General features: G+C 45.8%; 1 protein-coding gene and 1 long non-coding RNA gene across 2 annotated transcripts; one reads left to right on the forward strand and one right to left on the reverse strand.

The window, feature by feature from the left end:
* Nucleotides 1-196: 196 nt before the first annotated feature.
* Nucleotides 197-22469, forward strand: LOC119399881 (uncharacterized). Its single transcript, XR_005184979.2, has 2 exons — nt 197-419; nt 22250-22469. It is a non-coding gene; the product is annotated as an uncharacterized LOC119399881 (long non-coding RNA).
* Nucleotides 9384-22467, reverse strand: LOC119399880 (rho GDP-dissociation inhibitor 1). Its single transcript, XM_037666758.2, has 4 exons — nt 22282-22467; nt 15299-15382; nt 13441-13581; nt 9384-12842 (listed from the first exon to the last, which is right to left on the reverse strand). Exons 1-4 carry the CDS (start codon nt 22463-22465, stop codon nt 12643-12645), a joined length of 609 nt encoding a protein of 202 aa, XP_037522686.1. The 5' UTR covers nt 22466-22467; the 3' UTR covers nt 9384-12642.
* Nucleotides 22470-25300: the final 2831 nt, after the last annotated feature.

Genomic DNA, 25300 nt, shown 5'->3' on the forward strand with positions numbered 1-25300 from the left:
CGACAACCCTGTCGAGATTTGCCTCATCGACTGGTGGTGGAGTTAGTTACCACTCTTCCATAGTCTTGACATTTGTCTAAGTGAATGCATGGATGTATGAACGCCCTCATTGAGGCCATGCCAACCATGCCTGACCATGCAACCAATGCGACGGGACAGTCAGGGGACAGTCGTGCGCGCGGCAGCCTACACGACTTAGCATTTCTCATTTCAATACAGAGTGACTACTAAACAGTAACGGTGTAGTACATGTAGCCTCACTACAGAGTGATTATTACCTCACTTATCCAGAAAGACGCAGCCGCGCTGCGGACTGCGCGGCATCTCGCCATAAACCGGGGTTCCGCTGAAGTAGCTTGCAATTTTAAGCTTCAAATTAAGTTCCATCGCGGGCGTCACAATCGAACGGAAATTCCAAGGTGCGTTTGCCCATTTCACTCTGCATGCTTCGAAAACGACAAGCGTGAAATAATTGTGACAAATAAAATTGCGTGCTGGCGCGTAATGCTTAGTACACCCGCGTACGGTACGCTTTCGATCGCGATTGAGCCCGATCGGGATCGAATTTCTTGACCGCGAATAATTCCTTTTGATATCTCGTGCACATTGGCAAGTCGCGATCGGGCCTTTCAATTAATATCCGGCTCAATCGCGATCGAATGCGAAGCGTGTGACAACCACGCATAATGTGGACGTTTGGGCAGTCCTGCACCGAAATTGCGTTTTTTGTTCGCTAGGTTTTGCGTTCTGGCGCTGCAGTCACACTGGAAAACTCGACTGCACGGTGCCTATCTTCGCCACGAAAAAGGTTTGGAAGTAATTCTGCAACCACTTAGCACTGTTATATAGTGTCAAAAGCATCACAGACACTGACGTTTACCCCGAATGAATGATCTAGGGATTACATATCCTCCTTAAAAAACTAATTTGCACTCTGGTGCTGATGAGCACAAGGGGTCTCTTGTATGCACTTTGCAATCTTCGATGTAAAGCTTAGCACAAAGCAACCAACAATACTTCCCTGATGAAATCTTCACATATATCTGTCTATACACAAAGTATAGTGCGAACCATGGAAGTTTTCGTTGTGATCTATGCAACGATCTATGTAAGTGCAATTTTTTCTCAATCGAGGAGGCAGCTGTGTACGTTTTTTGCAAAATTTTGAATTTTCTCACAAACTAGCATTGAAGATGAACAAACAAATACACACAAAATCACATCGTTAGACGTAAAACAGCGTGTAATTTCACATATATTCTTGCAATGCATGAACTTTCCGGCTAGTCAATGATGATCGAACTACAAATATTCAAAGCAAGTGCTCACAAGTACATTTCTCGTTCTAAACATGAGAAATCGAAGAACTACGCTGAAATACAGATCCAATTTTTGGCAAATGATAAGTACTGACAGTTGCCAGTCTTGTTGTTGCCCTCGTAGACCTATTCAAAATAAATTTTCATTTTCGTAAGCATATATGTAGGTGTGCACAATCCTCCTGAAACTAAGCTTGAATAGAAACAACTTGTAAAATGATCAGTGTCGAGGTGCATTTCAAAAATAAATGCGTGGTTAAAAACCAACAGGTCATAAAGTTGATCAAACACAATCAGTTATACTATTTCACACTCTCTTCCCTGTGAAACAAATTGATGTAATTCACTCTTACTTTGCCACACATGAACATGCAGCAACCAAACTGGCAAACGAATGGAGTACAAAATGCAATCAATGCAAAAGAACCAAACTAAAGCCCAGCACACATACTATACAGTCAAACTTAACATTGCATAAATCCATGCAACAACACGGGAAAAAAACTTGATAAGTCTGCACAAAGGACACGTTGAGTATAAATGGCGCAAAAGGACACTGCAGTTAACAAACGAGTATCTGTGTTGTAGTGTCCACTGTAAAGAGAAGGCCTCTTCAGTCAATCTCCAATTACCATTCACCTCTTATGCTTGGAGATTTCCTATTAGCAACATACTACTTCGTTGACTATCATCTTCAACTGTAATTCCATTCCCTTGGTGGTAATTCTGTAAATCTAACCAAGTAGTGGTTATCTACACATTACACAGCCCCTTCAACTGCAACTATTTTCTGTTCATGGTTACCAGAACATCGGCTACCCCCCTTTCCTCTCTAATCGATGCCACCTGTCTTTCCATCTCGTAATGTTCCATCTAACGTTCAATCTCGAATTGGATGGACCACATTTGGCAGGCACTCTCGAATCATGAATGGTAGTCTACCACTATCCCTCGAAAGGAACGTATATAATGGCTGCATCTTACCGGTACTTACCTACGGAGCAGAAACCTGGAGGCTTACAAAGAGGGTTCAATTTAGGTTGATGATGACGCAGCGAGCAATGGAAAGGAAAATTATAGGTGTAACCTTAAGGGACAAGAACAAAGCAGAGGTAGTCGGGGAACAAACGGGTGTTAAGGACATCTCGGTCGAAATCAGGAAGATTAAATGGGCATGGGCAGGGCATGCAGCGCATAGGCAAGATAACCGCTGGTCATTAAGAGTAACAGACTGGATTCCAAGAGAAGGCAGAAGCGCAAGGGGCAGACAGGTAGGCAGATGAGATTAAGAAGTTGGCGGTTATAACATGGCCCCAGCAAGCACAGGACCAGGTTGGTAGGCAGAACATGGGAGAGGCTTTTGCTCAGCAGTGAATGCAGTCATGCTGATGATGATAATGATGACATTTTACATTTTATTGCTTATTTTACACCTCTTTTGTTCTTCTCAAGCATCTCAGTTAGCCTCTTAATTTCAGCCCTGTATGTTAGTACAAGTATGATTCAACGATTGCACACTTTTAATTTCAAGGATAGTGGTAACATGCTGGTCATGATTCGGTAATGCCTGCCATATGCACTCAAATAATTTTTATTCTGCAAATTCCTGGGCATTCCTCTGCAAGTTAATAATAGGAATCACTATAATCCGGGTCCTCAATTAAGAGATCTCTGTACTTTCGTGTAATCAGTCAAGAGTAGGTAGCATTTAGCTTGTTTAAGTTTAAAGTCTGCCATCTCTGCACACCTCGTCAATGCTAATGGATTACCTGCAAAGGAACTGTATTTCTATTTCAAAACAGCCATTTCTAAATATTACCCAAGATCTTCGAAACGCCCACCAGTATATAGCATGAGCGAGATTGCACATAATAATATGACGAGTAAACCACTGAAGAAGACTTCAATTTTTTGCTTGAGAATAAGGTTCTCGAACTGGGAATCAATAATTGGTTGGACCATTTGTGGCCAATAGATCCAAATCCCCATGTCTCATTGTAGTGGGCTAGTGGCTGTGAATATCTAAGGAAATTATCTCAATAAGAAGTTTCATTATGCTACAAATAAAAGTCTATGAGTTATCGATAAACGTGTAGGCTGCTACTATATAATGTAAATTATTCTATGGCAAACCAATGTTTGATGCTGACATGGTCATTTCATCAGCTGTTATATCTTATTGGGCATCCATCAGAATGTGCGTTTATGACAAAGAAGATGAATGACATGGAATATGTGTCATCTGTATCATGAAATAATTGCACAAATTACATGATGCATGCATTGTGAAGCTGTCATGATAATTTCATTAACCTGATGTAGTACATCATAATTTGTGAGACATAACATGCATGTCATGCGCATGATGGCACACAGCTGTTCCAGTTGTTTCTGTAACTGTAAAATCAGTACATGTATACATGACATGAAATGCATGCGATGTACCGTGTTTGCGCGTGTAATGCCAATACTGGCTTATGTTGGCTGCCTGCCGGCTATAGGGCATGCTATTGGTGGCCAGCACTGACCAATTCTGGCTCGTGGCCCCTGACTGTTAGCTATAACTGGCTTCTGTTGGTGATACGATGTTATAATTGCATCGTGGTAATATGTGCACACTGATGCCTCTGTCGACTCAAGGTTTAAAACCTCCTTGGTCCAACCCCATTAAATACTTTGCAGACTGCGACAGTTGCGCTGTGGGCTATTTGCCTAGATTTTACAATAGGAGCAAGTGCTATAGATGGCTTACACTGACGTCACTGAAATAGCCACGTTGGAACACCAACATGGTGGGACACCAGCATTAATTGTGATGTCACGTTAGTGTCATCAGCACATCGTATATGCGGGTTCTTTCGCTATTCATGCACAGAGGTCAAACAGTGTTCTGGCTACGTCCTTATCGCACTGAAACAGGTTAATCGCCACGCGATTATTCTGCCTTGACGTCATCTAGGCCGCCATGTTGGAGCACCAGTACGTTAAGAACCTGCGTCCCTGACGTCACGTGCAAGCTGTCATATCAGAGGGCTACGACAAACACCGCGTAACACAGAAGCTGAGGGCTCCGAATTAATTTTCTACCATCAGAGCCTAAATTTAACCGATTAACGTGAGAGTTTGGGCGAGTTGGTAGTTCATCGTAAAGGAAATTTCAACAGCGCGGGAATAAACACGAATGCACGAAAAGAGAGCTGACATGTGCATTCATGTTTATTCCCGCGCTGTTGAAATTTCCTTTACGATGGCCTGAATTTAAGCACACGAGCATACGTACACGTTTGCCATAACAGAAATGCGGCCGGGAATCGCACCCGCGACCTTTGCGGCCTGTTACGGGCCGGTGCTCGAGGGCGAAATTTGGTTGTGGCACGTACGCTTTCAACCTTGCGCAAACGTAACGGCCCTAGTGGGGCGCTTGCCCCGAAACGCAAACTATGGAGAAAGCTCACTTGAACGACAGCGCAGGCCCGGACGTAGGCGCTCGACGCATCTTCGTTCGACGGGTTATTTCGAAGCACCGGCCGTTTTCTTCTCAAAATCTTCGCTCATTCCGGCACACAGCGACAGCCGAGCGTTCAAGGCGCAACTTGAACCGAGCCGCGCGCCCCTCACATTGCGTAAAGCGTTACGCCATATTGTGAAGTCTGATGATGATGATAACGAAACTGTATGAAGAGGGACGGACGGGGCAGCGGCTGCCAGAGCTCATAAGGTTTTTCTACACCGTGGAGATGTACTACGTTAATAATTTATGTACTTTGTAATTTTGCCTAGCTGAGTACTCAGCTGAAAGGGGGTGAATGCGGCGTGCGCAGGGTTCCCCATTAGGGGGGGAGGGCAAAGTTTCATCGCAGCGCCCGCACCCTACTAAGTCAATGTATGGGGAAGATTTTGCGCCCCCCACCCTCTTAGGTGACTAGAAGGGTCAATGTACGGGTCGGATTTTGCGCCCGGGCCCCCTCTTAGGTGATCCCCCCCCCCCATGCACCCCCCCCCCCCTGTGCGCACGCCTATGGGTGAATCAATACATCGTTTGAGAAGAAAAATGGCGTTCGCCTTTGAGTCCGTCTTAGGTGAATGCATAAAGGATGAGTTTTTTGTTTGTTTGTTTGCGGCGATTTCCCGAGATGCGCTGGCTTTATGGTACGTGTCGATCCGTATTGTTCTGTAATTTGTGTAGCGTTCTTTCCTAGCTTGTTTTTATCACCGATAAAACTGCAAAGCTAGGCGAACACTACGCGCATTTCCCGAGCCTCCATCGTCACCACAGGAAATAAACTACAGATACGCAGCATAGGGTATCGCGCACAGTGCTCACCGGTTCTGGATCCGCAGAAAGAGGGGTTGACGCAGAGACCAAACCACGAGCAGCAGACGCGCCTCGACGCTGCTCCGCTCTGTTACAAACGGTGAACTCATAGACAGATGTTCGAACGAGCGAAAGACCGTAACTCGTACTCCGGTAGAAGTTAAGCGAAACTATCCGCCTGTTCTCCATTCTGGTGTCAACACGGCGCATCGAGTTAAATCATTGGGGAAGGAATCCTGTGTGAGTGTTCACCGGGTGTCCCAGCTAACTTGAACCAAGATTTAAAAAGACAAAACAAAAAGAAATGCGTTCTAGGAAAGTTGTTCATTACTTATAAGTACTGGTTAATTCATTAACTTTATTTAGCCACCTTTTTCTAATCCTTGCCTGAATAGGTAAAATATTTACTTTAATGCCGCCTTAAACAACGGCAGAATCAAGCATATTTATTTTGTACTGAGATATGCCTGGTTGATTTTACCGAGAAAACAAAAGCGCGCAACACACGCCAATTAAATGTGAAAGGAGTACTGACACGATTTTTAGACATCGCAAAAGGGGCATTTTTCATTTCCTCGGTATGCAGTGTTAACGCTCTCCACACACCGGAGTCAGACAACACGTATAAAATATTTTACTTTGATTTTCAAGTTTTCGTTGCTGGGAATTAAAGCGAGCACCACCGCAATGGACATTATCCTGACGAGTCAACACAGTTCCACTGAGTTTGCGAACCCTGCGTCCTGCCTCTGGTCCTGCATGCAGCCTAAATCGCATAAATAACTGCCGGGGTCGCTGGACCACAATTCACTCATCGTTGTTCACGTGCACCTGGCGCTCGTACGTCGCGAGTTTGTCTCCCCGTGACGTCACACTGCGATGACACGTCACTGAGAAGCCGTCCCATCGATATCGAAACCGAAAGTGTTTTTTTCTTTAAGAGACGTGCGCTCGCGTGCTTCTACTCAAGCACTTCCAAGCGTTCTTTGATTGGTACGCGCTTGCATTCGTTCGATCGCTGCATTGTACAGGGCCCCACACTGCTTGGTTGACGCGGCATGGAACCTAGCCGCTGACGCGTCCATCAAAAAGCGTCGTCAAGCCCTGCACAATGCGGCGATGAACGAATGCAGCCGTATATCAACCATGGAAAGAACGCTTTCAATCAAAGAACGCTCCCAACTGGAAGCGTTCTTTGGTTATACACGGCTGCATTACTGGAATTACTACTACGCACCACGCCCACACTACTGAGGCCCAAGTCCGGGTACCGCTCTCTCCCCCAATAAGAAAAACGGCGGCACTGGGAATCGAACCCAGTAGCCAGAGCATCAGAGGCGGACGCTTTCACCACTTGACCAACGCTACGGTGCTGCGCAGGCGTGAATGTTGAGCTTGAATAGCTTGCGCTCTTTCTTCAAAGGACCACGAAATTGTTTTCCGATTGGTGTTTGTACCAGAGATAACGCGAGCTGCTGGGTTCGTGGCAGCGCAGAGTTCAGCCAGTCAAACAATATACGTGGGCTCCGCGATCTGCCGCGCGCCAGCGGACCTCCAGTAGTGTAGGCAGAAATTTTTTTCGGAAGGGGGGGGGGGTCACCTCCTTGATCCGACATTGGGTCTGGGCACATAAGTGAGGTCGAGTGTCATTTTGTGCACTTGAACCCACGGGAAAAAAAATCTAGGGGGGCGCACAGGCCCGGCGTGCCTCCCCCCCCCTGCCTACTCCACTGCTCAACGCCCTGACCACTCGGCAAAGTTGGGAAAACGCTCGCACGTGGGAGGCGGGCAACCTTCAATCGCGATATAAGGCGCTTCTACATTATGGTGCAAATGATCGATTTACTGCCATAAAAAAAATTGTTGGGGTCTTACGTCCCAAAACCTCGACATGATTATGAGGGACGCCGCGGAGGGCTCCGGAAATTTCTACCACCTGGGGTTCTTTAACGTGCACCTAAATCTAAATACACGAGCCTCAAGCAGCTTCTAGATTGATAAATTTTACTCCGAAAACTCGCATGTCGTTGATTTCACCACCATACAGGAGAAAATCAAGGACAAAGTCTCATTTTAAAATTTCGCGCCTAAAGCTCCACGCATGACGCCACGGATTTCAATATGTATCTTTCATATTCTGGCGACGTTGGCTCAACGAAATTTCCCGAAACTTGGTATGTTAAGTCTCTGGCCCATCTGGCCGCCTCAGGATAACATTTTTGACAGATTAGGAACTACGTAGGCCCTTGTAGACGCCGTCAAAATCTATTACGTCATGGAGATTGGTGCGGGAATCTTACGGTGGCGTCGCCACCCGCATTTTCCTTTTTGCTTGTCTTCTCGCGGCACGCGTGGTGATTTTGGTATTTTGAAAAAAGTAATTTACTAATACGAGAAATATCGTATTGCCATTTCACTGCTGCTAGACTCTGACACCATCTGCACTGTTTAACCAGTCTTCACGTTAGGTCAGTGAAGCTGCTTCAAATTTCAAAATCATAACATTCAGTGGACCGGAGGCGAGTAGTGGGACTTGCCCAATGTCTATGGCACATACCCACTAGGCTTGTTGTAGACAGCTTCATTTTTAGAGGATTGGAGGCGAGTGGTGGAGGTTGCCTGATTCCTGTGGCACATACCTGCTGTATCTACATACACATCTCCTGTATGCAGAGACGGCTCTGAGCAACTGTGAAGCTCAGCAAATGCTGATTAGATATTTTAATTTGATATTAAAGTCAATTTTTCCATGGCGCACCTACTGACATCGACACTAGCTTGAAGTCAGGCTACAGTACAAATTCTGGTGACTTCACGCAGCAGTCTGGCTTGTTGTGATGACGTTAGGTACCGAAACTTCCAAGACGGCTGCTTGTGCGTGGAAACGTCACTCCATATTGTGTGAGCACGTGACGAGAAGCTCATACCGTGCTGCGACGTCAGGGTACAGTAGGAACCGAAACTAGCTTTTAAAAACATGCTGTAATTACTTTTTCAGGGCGCACTCATGCTTAGCACTACCTTTTCTAGGCTCTTGAGGGCTTGACCTTTCATTTGACGCAAAAAAACGACAACTGAAAATATTCGTGTCAGTACCCCTTTAAACAACAGCTCCACCAACTTCCACACAGCTCACAATCGTGCATGACTGTTTTATGTACACTATTGTTAGAGCCTTGAAATATGCAGTGCAATGCCACATCCACAAAAATCAATTTTTGCGTCTGGTACATTTGCAGTTTTGATATTTTTGAAGAAGAAAGGGGCCCCCGAGGAAATATTAGGAGAGGTAGCTTGTTTAACACAAGGTCGTGGTGTATCAGGCTCTTGTCTCCTTGCCATTTTTGTTTACCTTCAATAAAAGTGGAAATCGGGACGTTCTGTTATATTGGGCTGCGTCTGTTGCCACGGTGATCACAGAATCCTCCCATTGTATAAATATTGGACAATATATTAGTAGCTTTAGCTTGGCGTTATTTGCTTGCCGATTACCGCAGACGTAGACGCAAGAAGCCACATCTGTGTCGCCATCTTGTGGTGAGTTTTTAAATACAGAAGTTGTAGAATTATGTGGTCAACAATGCAGTAGGTGGTATTGGTAACGAACAAGTGTGCATAAACTACGCAGCTTGGCTCCTCAAACCCGCTTTATCTAAAGGCAACTTTCTAACAAGAGGCCCACAACAAGTTTTCATATACACAAGTAACAAGGCAACTTGCCTTGCGACAAGATGCACCAGGACACAGTGTTCAATTTGTTGCACACGCTTTATTGCAGTGGATGGCGTCGGTGCCAGCATAACGACAAATGTACGAATTGTTCTCAGCTTCTGTGCAAAATACCAAGGGTCTTCCCGCAGAAAAAAAAAAGCACAATTGAACTACACTCGCTACATCATCGTGTCAACAACGGTGCTCAGAGAAATACTGCTTCGAACAGGCTTAGTAAAAACGGTGCGCACAACTATCAGTGCAATCGAAACGCGGTCAAAAGTGCAGGCACGTCGTGTGATGGAAACACCGAAGGCACGTGCGAGGAACGGACAACTTAAAAATTTGGGCACGACAACGTTTGATTCGACGCTCACGAAACGAGTTTTTTTTTTCTTCGTTGCAATGGTGCGAACGCGTCACATTACAAAACCTGCAAAGTGGTGCAGTGTCATCATATGCAGAGGGAACAAGCGTGCACTGCGCATCTTAGGCAAACGAATCTTAAGTGAGGCGCTGCACACAACTGTACATAACCACAAATGGCAAAGGAAAATTGCCGTGAACAATCAGTAGCTGTGAGATGTGCAGGATGCACGTACAATCTGCATCGCAAGGAGGAAAAGTATTAAGCCGGCATTTTGTCCTCAAACCGTCCAAAATGCGCTGGACAGCCAATACCGATTTGGCAACTTTCAGTGGCAGTTAAACAAAAAAATTGCTCCGCTTACATAAACTCTGTTTCGTGTTATCACTGAAGAAAAAAGTAACAAATACGTCGTGAGCCTCGTAATAGCAAAGCAAATTGTGTGTGCGTTCCGCTTAATACACGTCGATAATCTAGGAAGACGCCCAGAGGGAAGTTAAGAAAATTTTTCTCGAACATTGCACCAGAGCAGCGTTTTCGGGCCCGACTACTTTCAAGGATACCCTATCACCTAAACTTCATGTAGACGTCGGCGCATCCTTCAAGCGTATGACGGTCACTGCGCCCAAGCACTTGATAACCATGCGCCACGCGCTTTTGTGCCATCAAAAGCGACTGGCTGAGAACACAGCTCCGACTTTGCATAGTGCACTTGCAGCATTGTCACTAGACTAATATCCTCCTTACAAAAGTTGAGCGTGGCTACATCGAAGTTTTTACTAAACGCTGTCCTTAATAGTTAACGGGAGCTAACCGGCATCCCAGGTTTTTTTTTTTTTTTTTTTCCAGCGCACGCGATAGGCTATCAAAATACTCATATGATCTGTGTTTCTCGTCTGGCATCAAAAGCTGTTCTCACATATCGCAAAAATGCTCCGAACGACCCGCCGCCCGTCCGATAGGGCGGCATCCAACGATGTTCGCCTCCGTATGGCTGACACATCGCACATTTAGCTTAAGTAACGCGAAACGGTGAAAGAGTTCGAGGGGAACAATAAAGCGCAAAATGTTCCAGTAAAATAAAAAAAGATAACTGAGCAAATCGTTACACTCGGAACAAAACGTCAGTAAGCGAAGATGTCGCAGTCATCGAGCAGGATCGCACTGGCCAAACGTGCCAGCTAGGAACACGAGACTACAGACGGCAGAAAACAACGAAATAAAAATATAAGCATGTAAGAAAACGAACACCTCGTTATGTACAGCAAGAGAGGCCAAGAAAAAAAAAAACAAGAAACTGTCCACTTTAGCAATTTCGACTCTTGCGGAACCAGGAGAACATCCTGTGGCCAGTGGCCACGCACCGCAACCCGATACTGCTTGCCGTTTTCAAAAAAAAAAAAAAAAGTTTGTTACGGTGAGCAAACGAAGCAGCTGCAACTGCTACAATCTCACGGGCAAACAGGAAAAAAGCGCGCGTGCCGTCAACGAGCAACGAACAAAACCGCACACGGCATCTCTCATCCGCACGTGACATTAATGCACAACTTTTTAAAGACATGCGCTTAAGTAGTTTGCCGTGGTCTCCGCGAAAGTCACCTGCCGAACTGCGTAACGAACACAGCCCGCTTCGGCCGCTATTATCGCTGTGTGAAAACTCGCCAACCCCGGAATCAACAAACACCGGAACGCTCAGACGTCACTAATCGCAATTCAACTTCTCACTTATGCCGCGGAAGGTTTTCACGGACATGATACTATCGACTGCGATTTCAGTAATCGAGGAAGGGGGGTAGTGAAAACACCGAGTTCTTTTGGTGCTGGTTCCAGCAACCAGCGTGCGACTGGCAAACGACAGAAAGCACAGGACACAGGAACTCTTGCGGGTCTCTGTGCAACAGCTTTCCTAGCCCTCTCCACAGCCACCAGCAGTTCAAGTACTCTACGAGGGGCATTCACAAAGTTAGTATTATCAGTGCGATAGATTTACAAAAGGGCGTACACAACAGGCATCAAAGTGAGTGCCAGTTTGTCTTGTTTTAGCGTAGTATAATCTTCCACTCAGATTTCATTTCTTTGTCTCTCTTCCTTAGTGACAATACGAACTTTATGAATGCCGCTCACACAAAAGACAGCAACAACACTACGCAGCAGAGCCTAACAATGCGAGAAATTTTGCTTTTGTTTTTAAATTCAGGTTTACCCTCAATCTCAGCTCTAGAAAGTGGAATGATACTACTGCTTGTAGAACTTATTCTGCGTGTAAACTGTGGCAAGCTAGAGTTTAACAACAACGCACTCGCAGAATCTACAATATGTTGCTGATGAAATTCAATGACTGCTAAATGCGAGAGTCGACACTCCGCTTGCTAGGATACATTGAAGAGGAGCATCCTAGATAGACCTTTCTGTTGAACAGTTACTGTATTTTCTCGTATATAACCCGCACCCTAAACAACAGTTCGGAGAAAATTTTATAAAAACGATCCCCGCATATTGCCACGAAGCTAGCCTCCTTGCATAGCCATGAAGCCACCTTTGCAGAGCAGAATTGGCGTTTTTCGTCCCGACTTCAGCTTCAAGTCTTTTTGTAAATTCTTGTGCGGATTATTCACGAGGAAATAAGGTATTTCTCTGAGCACGCAAGTTATGCAAGTTTGGATGGCAGTTAAGCAGGGTGGCCCGGCCAGCAATCGCCTGAAGGAACCGACGCCGCGGACATTTCCAGCTCATCCACTCGAGTGGTGAATAGGCACCGCGGAAATACAAATTTCTCGCACTGTTACGTCGTCCGCCGCCAATACTCGCGCATTGTTTTCGAGCCGCAAGCGGTGCGTTGCTACTGGCCGCGGAGAAGGGTCGCACGCGCGAAACCGCTGGAGGCGCGGTTTCCGAGTCATTACTGTCCGATGCCGAGAGGTGTGACGTCTTTAGTCGTCCCAGTCCTTCTTGATCTCGAAGGTCCACTCCCACTTGAGGTGTTCGTGCTTGTCGTCGTCGGTGAAGAGCGACTTGACCGTGTACGAGCCACGCGCGAGCATGCCGGCCGGCATGTCCTCCTGCGGTGTCGTGAAGGATTGGATCTCCTTCTTGGGCGCGTACGAGCCCACCATCTGGTTCATCTTCTCCACTGCAGGCATCGCAGAGGGGAGGGAGGTCAAAAGAAGGTAGAATTACTTTGCGTGAATTGCTGAAGAAAGTTATAACGCAATAAAGAGCATGGACGGAGCAAATAGAAACAGACATGCAACGACCATGTGATGTCACTGCATGTCTTTCGTCGGACGAGTGATGTATAACAGTCAGCCAGACGTAACATCACCTGTCTGGCTGAGCAACAACCTCACTAATGCTAAATTTCACAATTTTTGTACACTGTGCAACAGTATCATGTTTGAAAGCAATGTTTGCCCCTTTTTGTATAGAATAAGAGGGAAGTAGACGCGTGCAAGGAAAATTAGCTAATATGGTGCTACCGAAGCACACCGAATGATAAAAAAAACAGGTCACTGAATCTACATTGACTGCATGCTAAGAATGGCCAACTCAAATCGGCAGCCAAACTGAGACAGAACAGGCTACATTCTTTTTCTTACCCTGTTTAAGAGCAGAGACAAGGACAACAGGGTTGAGAAACTAACCTTCCCGATATAGTCTGTATCACGCAGTATTTGCTAAGCATTATGATTTGCAAACCAGCAGGCCCAGCAACAAGATTCATTGCCCACCTTGGAGTCCGTGCCTGTAGATCTTCTGGACGTACTTGAGCCCCGTGACGATCTCGCGCTGCACAAAGAACTCGATCCGGATCCGGTACTGGATGCCCTCCTTGACGGTGAACGTGCGCTTCTTGATCTGATCAAAGTCCTCTGCGTGCACACAAAGGGAAAGCTCACTCATCAACATTGATGTACTATAGACGTATCACACAATGCCAGCAACAATGATGCTGGTTGCATAAAATGTCCCTGCAAGCATGAACATTGTTTTCGAGGGGGGCACAGGTACACAATCTCGGAATTTTGAATCTGCACTAAAAATGCACTGCGGACTGCACTACCTACAAAGCGAAAGCACTGACGTTCAGAGGCCTTGACTGCAGGAGCTCCAGCTTCTGTCGAGTCTTTATGTAATTTCATCACAGCAACCCACACGGAATAGACGAAAGAAATGAGCACAGAATGCTGCCATTTGTTGTGCATTGGTGTACCATAGTCCATGTGGCAACCTAGCAACGCCAACACATGGCCACATGCTCAGATCACCTGTTCGCAGCGAACTCTGCCTCATGCCTCGTCGATGGCTCAAGATATGAGACTGCTGTTGCCTATGCGGCTACAGAAGCGGGTGACACGGCTCGTCTAGTTTATGTTCACAGGCTCTCAGAGTGGTGGTGCGAAAAACTAATAACTAGCCCACGACAGTGCTGTTCACGTACTTTTCTAACCAAACTAAGTGACTAGTGAATCAGAGTTACTGCATTCCAACCAGACATTTAGCGCAAAACATGGACAAACAAAGCAGACAGACAAGCAGCAGAGTTCACAGGCGAAGTTTGGACTGGCATAATCACTGAGAGGCAGAAAGCTTTTCCAACCATCCGAGCATCTTTCAACGTCCACCTAAGCCTCAAGTACATGACAGTCTTTGCATTTCAAACAAGCGAAATGTAATCGTCATGGCCAGGAATTGAACCCGAAATGTCATGCCCAGAAGCAGAGCTTCGCCGTCACAAAGCATAGTACTATTTACACATTGGTACACTCACTTAAATTCTGGACCGATTAACGCAAGTGAGCATGAGTAGATGCCCACAAGCGCGTGCAAGTCCAAATGTGAGCCCAGCGAGGATCACCACCACACCCATTACAAAATAAATGTTCTCTCTGCCTGGATACTAAAACTAGAGATGGTTTCAGGATTGCGATAGTAGCAGCAAGCGTTCTACCCCAAGCAACTTTCAGTCACTTCATTTATCATGTCTCCAACACCAAAACGAAAACAGTGTTTTTTAAGTTGTCCCAGAGTAAGGAAAGTCTCTTTTCACATTTTCGCATAAAAGGTGGGCACATAACATTCAAGAGTACCTGTTATAGTGTTGCGTAGAGCACAGAAGAATACTTTTTGTGATTTGAAATACTTGGCAAAACACAGTGAGAAAAGTGTCGAAAATCTGCGGGCTATTTGCCAAGGTTTTTCTTCCCCGCCAGTGGTAGTACACTCAAACCTCGTTATAACAGTCACATATGACACAAAAACAAATTCGTTATATCCAAAATGTACTGTATCTATGACAAGACTATTTTTTATTTACTTCGTTATAACCGCTAATTCGTTATATCACGATATGAGTGTATGCTACATCGGTGGAAAATACCGAAAGCCATCCAGGACATGTGTTTGTAAACACTAAGACAGTCTAGAGAATAGTGGTGAGTGAGTGCCCAGATATTCCACCAACCTATTCTCCCGAGTCGCTGCGGTGAGTCACTGTACACAATGCCACAGATGTGATGGCGCATTCTCTGCCATGCTATCACCAAAATTTGAAAAATGGAGGCACATAAACAACAAACAGCCAGTCACCTGTGAGATCGAGCACGATGTCTGGCCGCCCTTCGACGACCAGCACCAACTTCTTCACGAGAACGCGGTTGGGGTTGTCCGGTTCTGGAACGAAGCGAAGAGGAAAATGCAAACGCACATACGCAATCTCAATTTCCAAACAGTGCATTCCATAGCACGTGGCGTCTACTAACACAATGTTGTTTGGCTCGCATAGGAGGATTAAGCTTTTCTAGTGCGCTCATCTTCGGGTAGGTTTAAACAGTAGTATGAGACAACCACATTTTTAAACGAAGGCAGATGCAAGACTTAAAGGAGCACTGACATCAAATTTACGCATGTCAAGATTTTTGCATCCACGAGTAGTTATCTACCCCCTAGCAGCGATTCGCGACTGAAAATGCAACTGAGGGACGAATAACTATCTGTTTCATTGATTTATATCACCGGTATCCAGCACGATTCAAAACGGCCAGTAAGCCCGCCATTTCTTAGCGCTGGCAGCGCTCCCTCGCGGTCAATTCCAGACCACGCCCAGTTTACTACTTGTCCACAGAAAGGAGTGACGTGAGGATCAGCTGCTCAGCTAACATTTCGTCTGCTAGGCGCGCACATTCAGTCATGCCTTGTCACCAGCATCGCCGTCAAAAGTATCGACTTGTGTTGAAGACGACATTCTGGAACTTAGAATGACCGCGATACTCGCCGTCGCGAATCATTTTCACCTCGACCCTTTGCAAAACAGCGATTCAGAAATGGACGCTGTTCCAAGCAGCAACGAGGAGGTGCCCGAGCACGCACGCTTGGGCCATACTCGCAGGTGTGTCTCAATTAGCTATATCAGAGAATTTTAGCGTGCACGGCATTCTGGTATACGCAAAGGGGTCTATGGAATATCAGCATAGCGAATGCACACCAGCGGAGAAATAGAATACAATAGGTTTCTACAATAACAGTTCTGTGCTTGCCAGGTTCTTCTTTGAGCCGTCAGATGGCCCCACCTATCCAGCCTCTCACGGTTACGGCTGCAGTAACCCGGTATTACGCTAGCGCAAGGAAGTCCACGGACGAACTAACATTCACTATTAACGCTACATGCGTGTTTCTTGTTAGCGATGTTATTTATCTATAGGCTATTCCACTTTGATAGCTTGTGGTCGTGTTGGCGTGTACCGTATGTGTAATGAAACACCACGCAATTTCTGCTTTTTCCGCGCCTCGACGAGCAGGTCCGCACTACGCAGCGATTCCCCGACATCCTGGCTCGTAGTCGCTCCGATTGATCGCACTCGCGCTGTGGAGCACACGAAAAATTAGTCGATGCAACACGATGAATCGCAAGCACGGATCGGGACAGCAAGGAGAGCCACTGGCTGGGAGTGAGAGCGTCGCTTGGCGTCGGCGCCACAATAAATACACTCAGATCGGCGACGTCACTGTTACTATAGTCGGTGACAAGCTAAGAATAAAAAGTAAGCTGTACCGCTCTCCATTTGTATTATGCGCGTCCAACTACGGCCGCTCTTTACCATGACGTAACGGTTAAGACGAACCAATGAAAAATGCATCATGGCGCCATTCGCGACGAGAGGCGAGGTACCGCTGCACCGAGACCGAGATCTGTCAGTTCGAATTTCCTGCAGTGTTTGTTTCTTCCAGAAGAAGCTATTTCCTACTGTTAACCGCACGTAGCCAGCATCATCCTCGCCCTGTCGTCATCCGATGCAGCTGAAGCTTGTGAGTGTGCCGCGTTTGAAGTGCACCGAAGCGGCAGCAGCTCGGAGTGTTTTACAACGCTTTGGTGCGTTCCGTCGTTTCGGCAGCGTCAAGTTGCAACACGGCGTGTGTTCCCTCCATCGCTCGGATACATAAAGAATATCGCCTGAGGGTCACCACATCGGCGATTTTCGTCGCGTTCATTGGTGTGCAGTGAGGTGAAAGTAAGTCGGAATGTGCGCGTCTGTGTACGATTTACCGCCCGCAAAAGCCATGGCATTAGCGTTGCTACATGTGCGCGCGTGTGTGTGTTACTTGGAGCTCGCAACGTGGGAATCTTGGTGATCTATTGTGATATACGCCGTGCTGTTCGCCTATATAAGTGCTAGCTTGAAGTGCCCGTCGCGTTAGTATCGCGCTCGATGCACGAACGCCTTGCAATGAGAAACGCCGTGCGAGGTAATCGTTGTCTACAAACCGTGAAATGATGCACTCGCTGTGACACGTCGATTACATGGATTGTGATCGTGACTGAAGTGACGCCGCTAAACAGGGGCGTAGCAAAGGGGGGGGGGGGTTCAAACCCCCCCCCCCCCGAAATTTTTCAGTTTTGCTTGCGTTTTATACACGCACACATACAAACGCACGCACGAACATAAAGTATGGTAGAACCCCCCGCCCCCCGAAAAAAATTCCTGGCTACGCCCCTGCCGCTAAAGTTATTGAGTGAAAAAAAAAAGATTTTGTTTTTAATGGCGTTGCATCATACTTCACCATATCATATTTGGAATTCTTGTTCTTGTCTAACGTGCGTTTTTTAGCATTCGTGTGTATTGTGTGCATGTATTACGCAGTGATAATTTGTTTATATTAAACTCGTGAAGCTTATAGACCATTTTTTAAGCGCTTATCCCTTCTTGTGAAGCCTCACCCCCTCACTATGCTTCACGAACAAATGAGGAGGGGGGATCCGGAGAGGTGGGGCTTGACAATGTACGAAACGAATGTACTTACTGATTGTGTCCACCGAGATTATCTATATAGACATGTATATGTTTTCCTTTTTTTTTCTTTGAGGACGCACGTGTTTTTTATATATGTCCGAGTGTATACGTGTGGTCTTTTGGCTATTGATTTTTTTATTTCAACATTTTTCATTATTTATTTTTTTCTCTCGCTCTACCTGCACGGAGGACGATGCTTAGAAGTGCATCGAAATCTCGTAAATTTTGCCGTGATAAAGATCGGTCTCCGATCGAAACGTTGGCAAATAAACTGTCTTTTGAGAAGCGTGTATCTTTTTCCTGTTAGTCTTACGGCAACCGATGACAGCCTCTTCACAATCTACGTAAATATATATATATACCTTCGCACAGACACACACATCAGTGATTCCACTCTTGCGCCAACTGCGCCAAAGTGCGCCAAATTGTATTTACTGCGCCATCCTGATAATATCGACGAAATTTGCGCCAAACTGCGCCAAAGTCTCGGGTTTGGGGGCGTCTATCACCGGCAATCGCACCGCCGGCGCGTCAGAACATGTGCAGCTCGATCTTGGGGCTGCCAATAAAGTCGCAATCATGGACCAAGAATTATTCCGCTGAATAAATAGCGCTCGCGCGTGCGTTCCGAGTAAGCCATGATGCCATGCACGGTGCCGATGCAGCTTCTGTTCTGCAAGTCGGCTCGACAGCAAAACGCGCTCTCCGCAGAGGCTCGTGACGTCTAGGCCTATCGGTAGCGAGAAAGTGCGACGGCGATTCATCGGCGGACGTCGTCTGTTCCAGAAACGCTGCTGATAGCTCGTTTCAAGCGTCGCATGGCACGTAGGGAAAGCAATGTTTAGTAATAACTACATGAGTGTCGCTAAAATGTCTGTCACTTCTGTTTCCGGACATCGCGGAATGAAATCTGGGATCACTCGCAGTAGATATATGGGACAATGTCGAATTTTCCTTGCTTCGCGTTTATGGAAGAGCACGCGAACGGTGGAAACGCGTTGACACTTTTCCTCAGATATACTTTATCCATGGATCTTCATCCAGAACAGCTTTTTCGTAATTCCTTCCGCCAGCACGCGTCCGAGTTTGTAATCACTCTGCGATAAATACCCCCTAAAAGGCCCTGCCCTTTCGAGCTCACGTGCTAGGGTTCCAATTCGAATTTTTTGGTTGCTTTTTTTTAAAATGTCATCTCATTAGTAAAATCATATCTCCTGGTCGGAGCAGCCGCAAATGCGCAGCTGTCAGTAGCGGGCCCGTCGCTGACGGCCAACAGTGAAGCGGCTACGCCATGTTACACGTCCGCCCCTCGCTTTCGGGGGTCAATAGCTAACGGTTAAAAAAACTCAGTTTCGCTTAAGAGCGAAGCAATGAATGCGATACCAAAAAATTGTATTGTGAAACGAAGTAAGACTAGCAGCTAACTCTTTTGGATCCGATCTCGCGTAACTCAACAAAACACTAGTTTAAGGGAATATGGCCGCTCCAGGAACCGAAGCGTTTTCTTGCTCTGAGTTCTCTAAACGCGAAGTAAGCGTTGAGAGCACAGCAAGTTGACGAGCCGTCTCCTGATGCCTCGAGATAGCGCGCGCGCAAGCGACTGCGCCCTTCGAACGATGCGCTCGCCCCCCCCCCCCCCCCCTTCCGCTCCCCTGGCGTCCCTTCATGCTCCTTACGAAAGACGGGCGGGGCGTTTCCTCTCTGATGAGCAATCGACGGCAGGCCCGCACGCGGGAAGATGTTATCTCATGCGCTGTTCGTGCGGCGGAGACAGACGGCCGGCTAGTTTAATCTCCGCTTCAGCCGTGTTCGTCGCCAGCGCTCGCGAGCTTTTACCCGCGGCTAGAATGCGCATGGTGATGTTATTAATTTGGACTTTATACGGAAAATTACGGTAACGGCGACGGCAAAAATCCGCCGAGAGTGTCCATATAATTGCTATCGCAAGGGTCAATGTACGGGGCTGATTTTGCGCCCCCCCTCTTAGGTGATTGGGGGGGGGGCTGCCCCCCCTCCCCTGTGCGCACGCCTATGCTCCTGAGTTGATTTTTTCCATGAGATTTGCAATGAATCGAAATATTTCTAGCCTTCATAAGAGCCCCATAATAATACTCAGGTGCTTGAATGTTAATGCAATATGCTTCTGTATTGCACTCCAGGATGTAAAATTCGCTGCTCCAAAGTGCTCCCGGATGCAAAATTATCTGCTCCAAAGTGCTCCAATATGAAAATTTTGCTGCTCCAAAGTGCTCCAAAACGGAAATTTTGCTGCTCCGAAAATTGCTCCAAATCAGAAGCCCTCGGTAGCATCACTGCACACATATATAGAACGTAGGGGCCCCTCTTCTTGCAAAATTGGGTTCCCCTGCTGTAATGCCCACTGGGGCAACACAGGTATGTATTAAATAAATAATAAATTATTAAAAACTTGAACGTTCAAGGGCTTAAGGGCTAATGGCAGTGCCAGTGCAAGTTGTCAAAGCGAGAAACAATCCCACGTAAAGCTTTTAGTCAACGCCAATTTAGCCGCGTACATATTAGCGTGAACGTAACGACAACGCATGCAATGACCCCCCAGTTAAACGCCATGTGTGCTACACGCTTTTATTTCGTTGAAACAAGACGTCAAATGAAGCCTTGGCATTTTCCTTAATGACAAGCACGGCTACTAGGGACGCGAAAGCGGTATTTATGGCAACACAAGAGTCGAAATTCACAAAGGCAATCTCAGACTATTTCGCCATACTTCGCTTTGAGTCACAGTTGCCATAGTTACGGCAGACAGTGATGAAAACTGGCCGCGAGAGTTTCGCAAAAAATTACAAACGACCTTATTAAACGTGATTAATGTGCCTGTTTTGTTCTGTGAAAACGTAAAATAACGATTCCTTTATTTTAAGTTTTATGTTAAATCTGGCATTCTTTGTTTTAATACCATAATAGGTACTGCTCAGAAACATCACCTTTGAGATGTACATCACTTCTTCGTATAGACTCCGAGATGAACGCGGTGAGGGGTGCGATTTAAACAACACATATAATGTTATGCTGACGCTGAACTCCGTGCCTTCACAATTTATTTTATCTAGATTTGCTTTCTTTATTTCAATATTAGTGCAGTATCGCAAAATAAGGTTTATATGCGTGAAAATTATTGCCATTCTTTAGGAGCTACTTCGTTTGTAGCGCGGAGGCATGCAAAATATGAGCAATGCGGCCTCGTGGGCGGAGCTTATATTTATTCTTAGGCTGTCACCGACTATAGCGTATCGTCACTCAGGATGGTATTTGCGGAATGTATCACACCTTACACGTAGCACTAGTGTCGATGTCGCAGCGTGATCAATCTTCCGTTGAGCTTTTGTACGCTGTTTGCCCTCGAAATAAAATTACTTCCATGCGACGGACACCATTCAAATTTGACCAAGAAGAACTATGCATACCGAGCAATCGAATGAATTACACATCTCGACTTTAAAATTTGATGTCAGTGCTCCTTTAACTTTTTGATTTTTGTGTTAGTACAAGATCCTAGACGCGAACTGCTCCTTCATTGCATGACCATGCGAAGCAGTATAGAAGATGATCTAGCAAGCCAGAGAGAATGGCAAAACAACGTGTTGTCCTGTTTATTATAACGGACACCCCTACCTTACTTTGCATCCTGAAATGTACAGCATGAAAGATATGAACCTGAAACTAGAGTGTAGGCAAGCTATTATAGTTCATTACATTTGAGCGCTTTAACGCTGCTTAAGATTTTTTGACATGGTTACAAGGTCTAGGACCCCTTCATAATGTAAAACACACATACAAAGTGGAAAAAAAAATCATGTGGAAGGAATGACAAGACGTTTTAGACCTGTCATTGTATCTGCATTAAATAAAGACCCAATGTGGCATATCAGTTCTGCCAAATCCTTATATGATTTACAGGAAAGAAATAAAAACACAATGTCCTTCAAAGAATTTATCTTTTTGAAAAGCCTTTATGGGTTTCCTGAGTCACTAAGCATGCAAGTTCGTACAAATCCAAGACAGTAGGGATCGCGGAATTTATTACAGACGCACAGAGCCACCAAGTGCAAGCGCTTACTGCAATTATAATTTAACGCAGAAAGCACTTACATATAAGTATGAAGAATGAAAGATTTTACGAATGAAAGACAGCATGAGTGCGCAGTCAATTTTGTTTACAGGAAAGTAAACTAGATGTATACAAATGGATTGAAAACTATTCCCCCTTCACAAGGTTCGATGCACACAAGTGGCGAGACGACCCACCGACAACGATGGCCTCTGCGGTGGCGGCCCCTAGCAGTGTCTCCTTGTACTTCTGGAGCGAGGGGTCCTCCTTGTCGGCCTCCACAATGTCCTTGAGGCTCTTGGCAGCGGGAGGCTTGTAGTTGGGGTGGTCCTCGTCGTCCTCCACCTCGGGCACCGCCGTCTGCACCTTGTCGTCGGCCATGGCCCACCGTTTGCCTGGATGCCGATGTGCGAACACGTGGTTTCACAAGGGGCAATGCATCAATTTTTTTTTTTTTTAAATATTTGAGAGCACATCCTAGCGTTACTAAGACAATGGTACAACCGAAAGGGATGAACAGACTGGAACGACACGAGCACAAGTGCCTGGCGTACCGCAAGTGTGTATAACTACGCATGCGAGCAAATGTGAGTATAAATATGTGTCATGAGTCACTACACTTAATGAGGACCAACAGACAATCAAGCCAAGGAAAGTATAGGGGCCATTACTTGTGGTAATTACGATATAAATGTGAAGAAATTAAAGTAGACGGAAAGACAACTTGCCACAGGCAGGGACCGAACCTGCAACTTTCGAATTACGCATCCAATGCTCTACCAATTAAGCTACGACAGCGATCGTCCTCCGGTACACTGTATAGGGTATATCTGTGCATTAAAATGTGGCAGTGTTAGTCAGCAGTGCTCGTAGCCATGCCGGCTGAGTGCGGAACACTCTTTTTTCTTGCCTGCTGGCGTCATGTAGCATGTGATCCTTTCATGAGCTGGCAGCTAGCCAATAATCTCTTGCATACTACCTGAAGGCCTCAAGTCTGCCAGAACGAGACCGTCGCAATGAATGAGTGAAAGAATTGCTTCCGATAGGTCACTAAAGTGTCATTTGAAAGATAGCACCTGTTTTATCTCTCATCTGTGTCGTATCCATGCAATAATCACTGTATATGATGAAATCTATGTAGCATGAAATGTGCAATCACTCAACGCACACAAAGAGAGCTGCAAAAAAGAATAGCAGGAACTAAGGATCAGCAGTGAAGTCGCGGCAAGCTGTGTGGCAGGTTCGTCCCTACTTTTTATAATGACAAAGGAAATTAACTAAAAGCTGAGAAAGCTGGCAGGAGTTTGCGGTATGAAAAGGCAGCCACGCGAAACATGGATACAGGAACAACAATCCTAACGCTGAATACCAAGTGAAAAATGTAGTGCAGTTTCCGTCTTCTAGCACGTGTCTGAACCTTGCTTATGAACTGTTGTGTCCATGTGTGACAAACTTGCATTTCCATGCAATGAGACAAGAAGTCTGCGGAGCTCAAATCAGGGCTGTATCAGCTCTAATGTGGGCTCTGGAAGACTTCTTCCTGTTCCCAAGGCAGATGAGTTTCAGGGAGCCTTTGTAGCATGGGAATCGCATTGGAAGCAGTATGTCAACGCTCAAGGAAACTATTTTTTTTGAACTCTTAACAACATGTACCGATTGTATAAATAAATTCTTTTTACGAGACACAGTCCCATTACTTTAACGACAGACCCTGCATGCATGTATATATAGTATATACATATACATATTGTGAGCATTATTTATGCCCTTCATCTTCTTATATGTACATACTCATCATCACCACATAGGTTTGGGCTGTGGGGCTCATACTCGAGACAATAAAGAAGTTCACAATATATATACTAGTACAGCAGGAATAGAAAGCACACACACCTCTTTCCAAGAACGTTGTGCTAAGCCAATTTTCACTCGGGGCTGTCACAGGCATTTAATCTGTGGAGCCTAGAGAGAGACTGATAAAGAACCTTTATCTCTGCTGCAACTATCCCACTCTAAATGAGAAAGAGATAGGGGAGCGCTTAGATAACGGCTGTGGCACAACAATAGTGGTTTATGATGAACGAGTGGGAAATCATTTACACTGCAACTGCAAGTTGAATTTCCTTTTGGCCACAAGTCATACTGTAAAGTGCTATTCGCAGGACAGTTAATGCAGGACTGAAAAGCAAGCTGAACCAATAAGAACGGCCTTTAAACTCGTAAAGCGAAGGTTAGGAGATATCCATATGCACTCTGCGCGCAACTGCACAAGCTAGGAAGGCCCCCAGAAAACAACAACACTGACCGAAGTAGCAATGTTCATACCATGTTTTGCATGCATTGAATGACAAGCACTTCTAATTGGACCTCTGCTGAAAGTTTGAATGTGTACAAAGTGCTTTGGAGGACGCTACGCTTCAGACAAAGCACAATTGCTTCGGTTTCTTTTTTTTTTTTTTTTTTCAAAACTGGTTCAACCTCTTAAAGACTAAGGGCTGGTTACCTAGAAATCTTTATTAACCTCCAGAGATATAATTATCCAATCCCAGCTGTACATAAATGTACAGGTTGGCAAGCAAGCAGTTTCAATTTCCATAAATGTGCAAGGTATAAGGTGATTCCACTGGTCACTTTGTAAGTGACGACGCATACAGATAGGCACCACATAGGTGGTAGCATGGCACCAGTAACACCAATGCTCTATGTTTTCCACGCCCCCACCGCACAGTTCAGCTTTTGTCAGCATAACGACTCGCGTAGTGTCTATTGTCGCTGCGTCACACACTAGTGGAGCGTCCTAAAACTTATTTATAGGGGTGTGCGAATATTCGAAATTTCGAATATTTTTCGACTAGTGTTTGCTATTCGACTCGCACTGGAATTTTACTATTCGAACTATTCGAACTTCCCAAAAACAAATACAGTCAACGTCCGATTGAAAGTGCCCCTTCAGATTTTCAATATGCTTCACCTCATTACACTCGTATTGCGGAAAAGCTGCCTTTCAAGCTCCATTACGGTCGAACTTTGCCAAGACACAGTCAACGTCCGATTGGAAGTGGTCCCTAGATTTTCAATATACTTCACCTCATCACACCCCCGTATTGCGGCAAAGCTGCCTTTCAAGCTCCGCTACGGTCGCAAGTGTATTAACTCAAGAAAACGCTGGTTCCAACATGGAGACGAAAGATGTGGCAGAGTTGGGGGCTCAATTAA

The sequence above is a fragment of the Rhipicephalus sanguineus genome, chromosome 7 (genome assembly GCF_013339695.2).
Source record: "Rhipicephalus sanguineus isolate Rsan-2018 chromosome 7, BIME_Rsan_1.4, whole genome shotgun sequence".
In the NCBI taxonomy this organism is placed as follows: domain Eukaryota; kingdom Metazoa; phylum Arthropoda; class Arachnida; order Ixodida; family Ixodidae; genus Rhipicephalus; species Rhipicephalus sanguineus.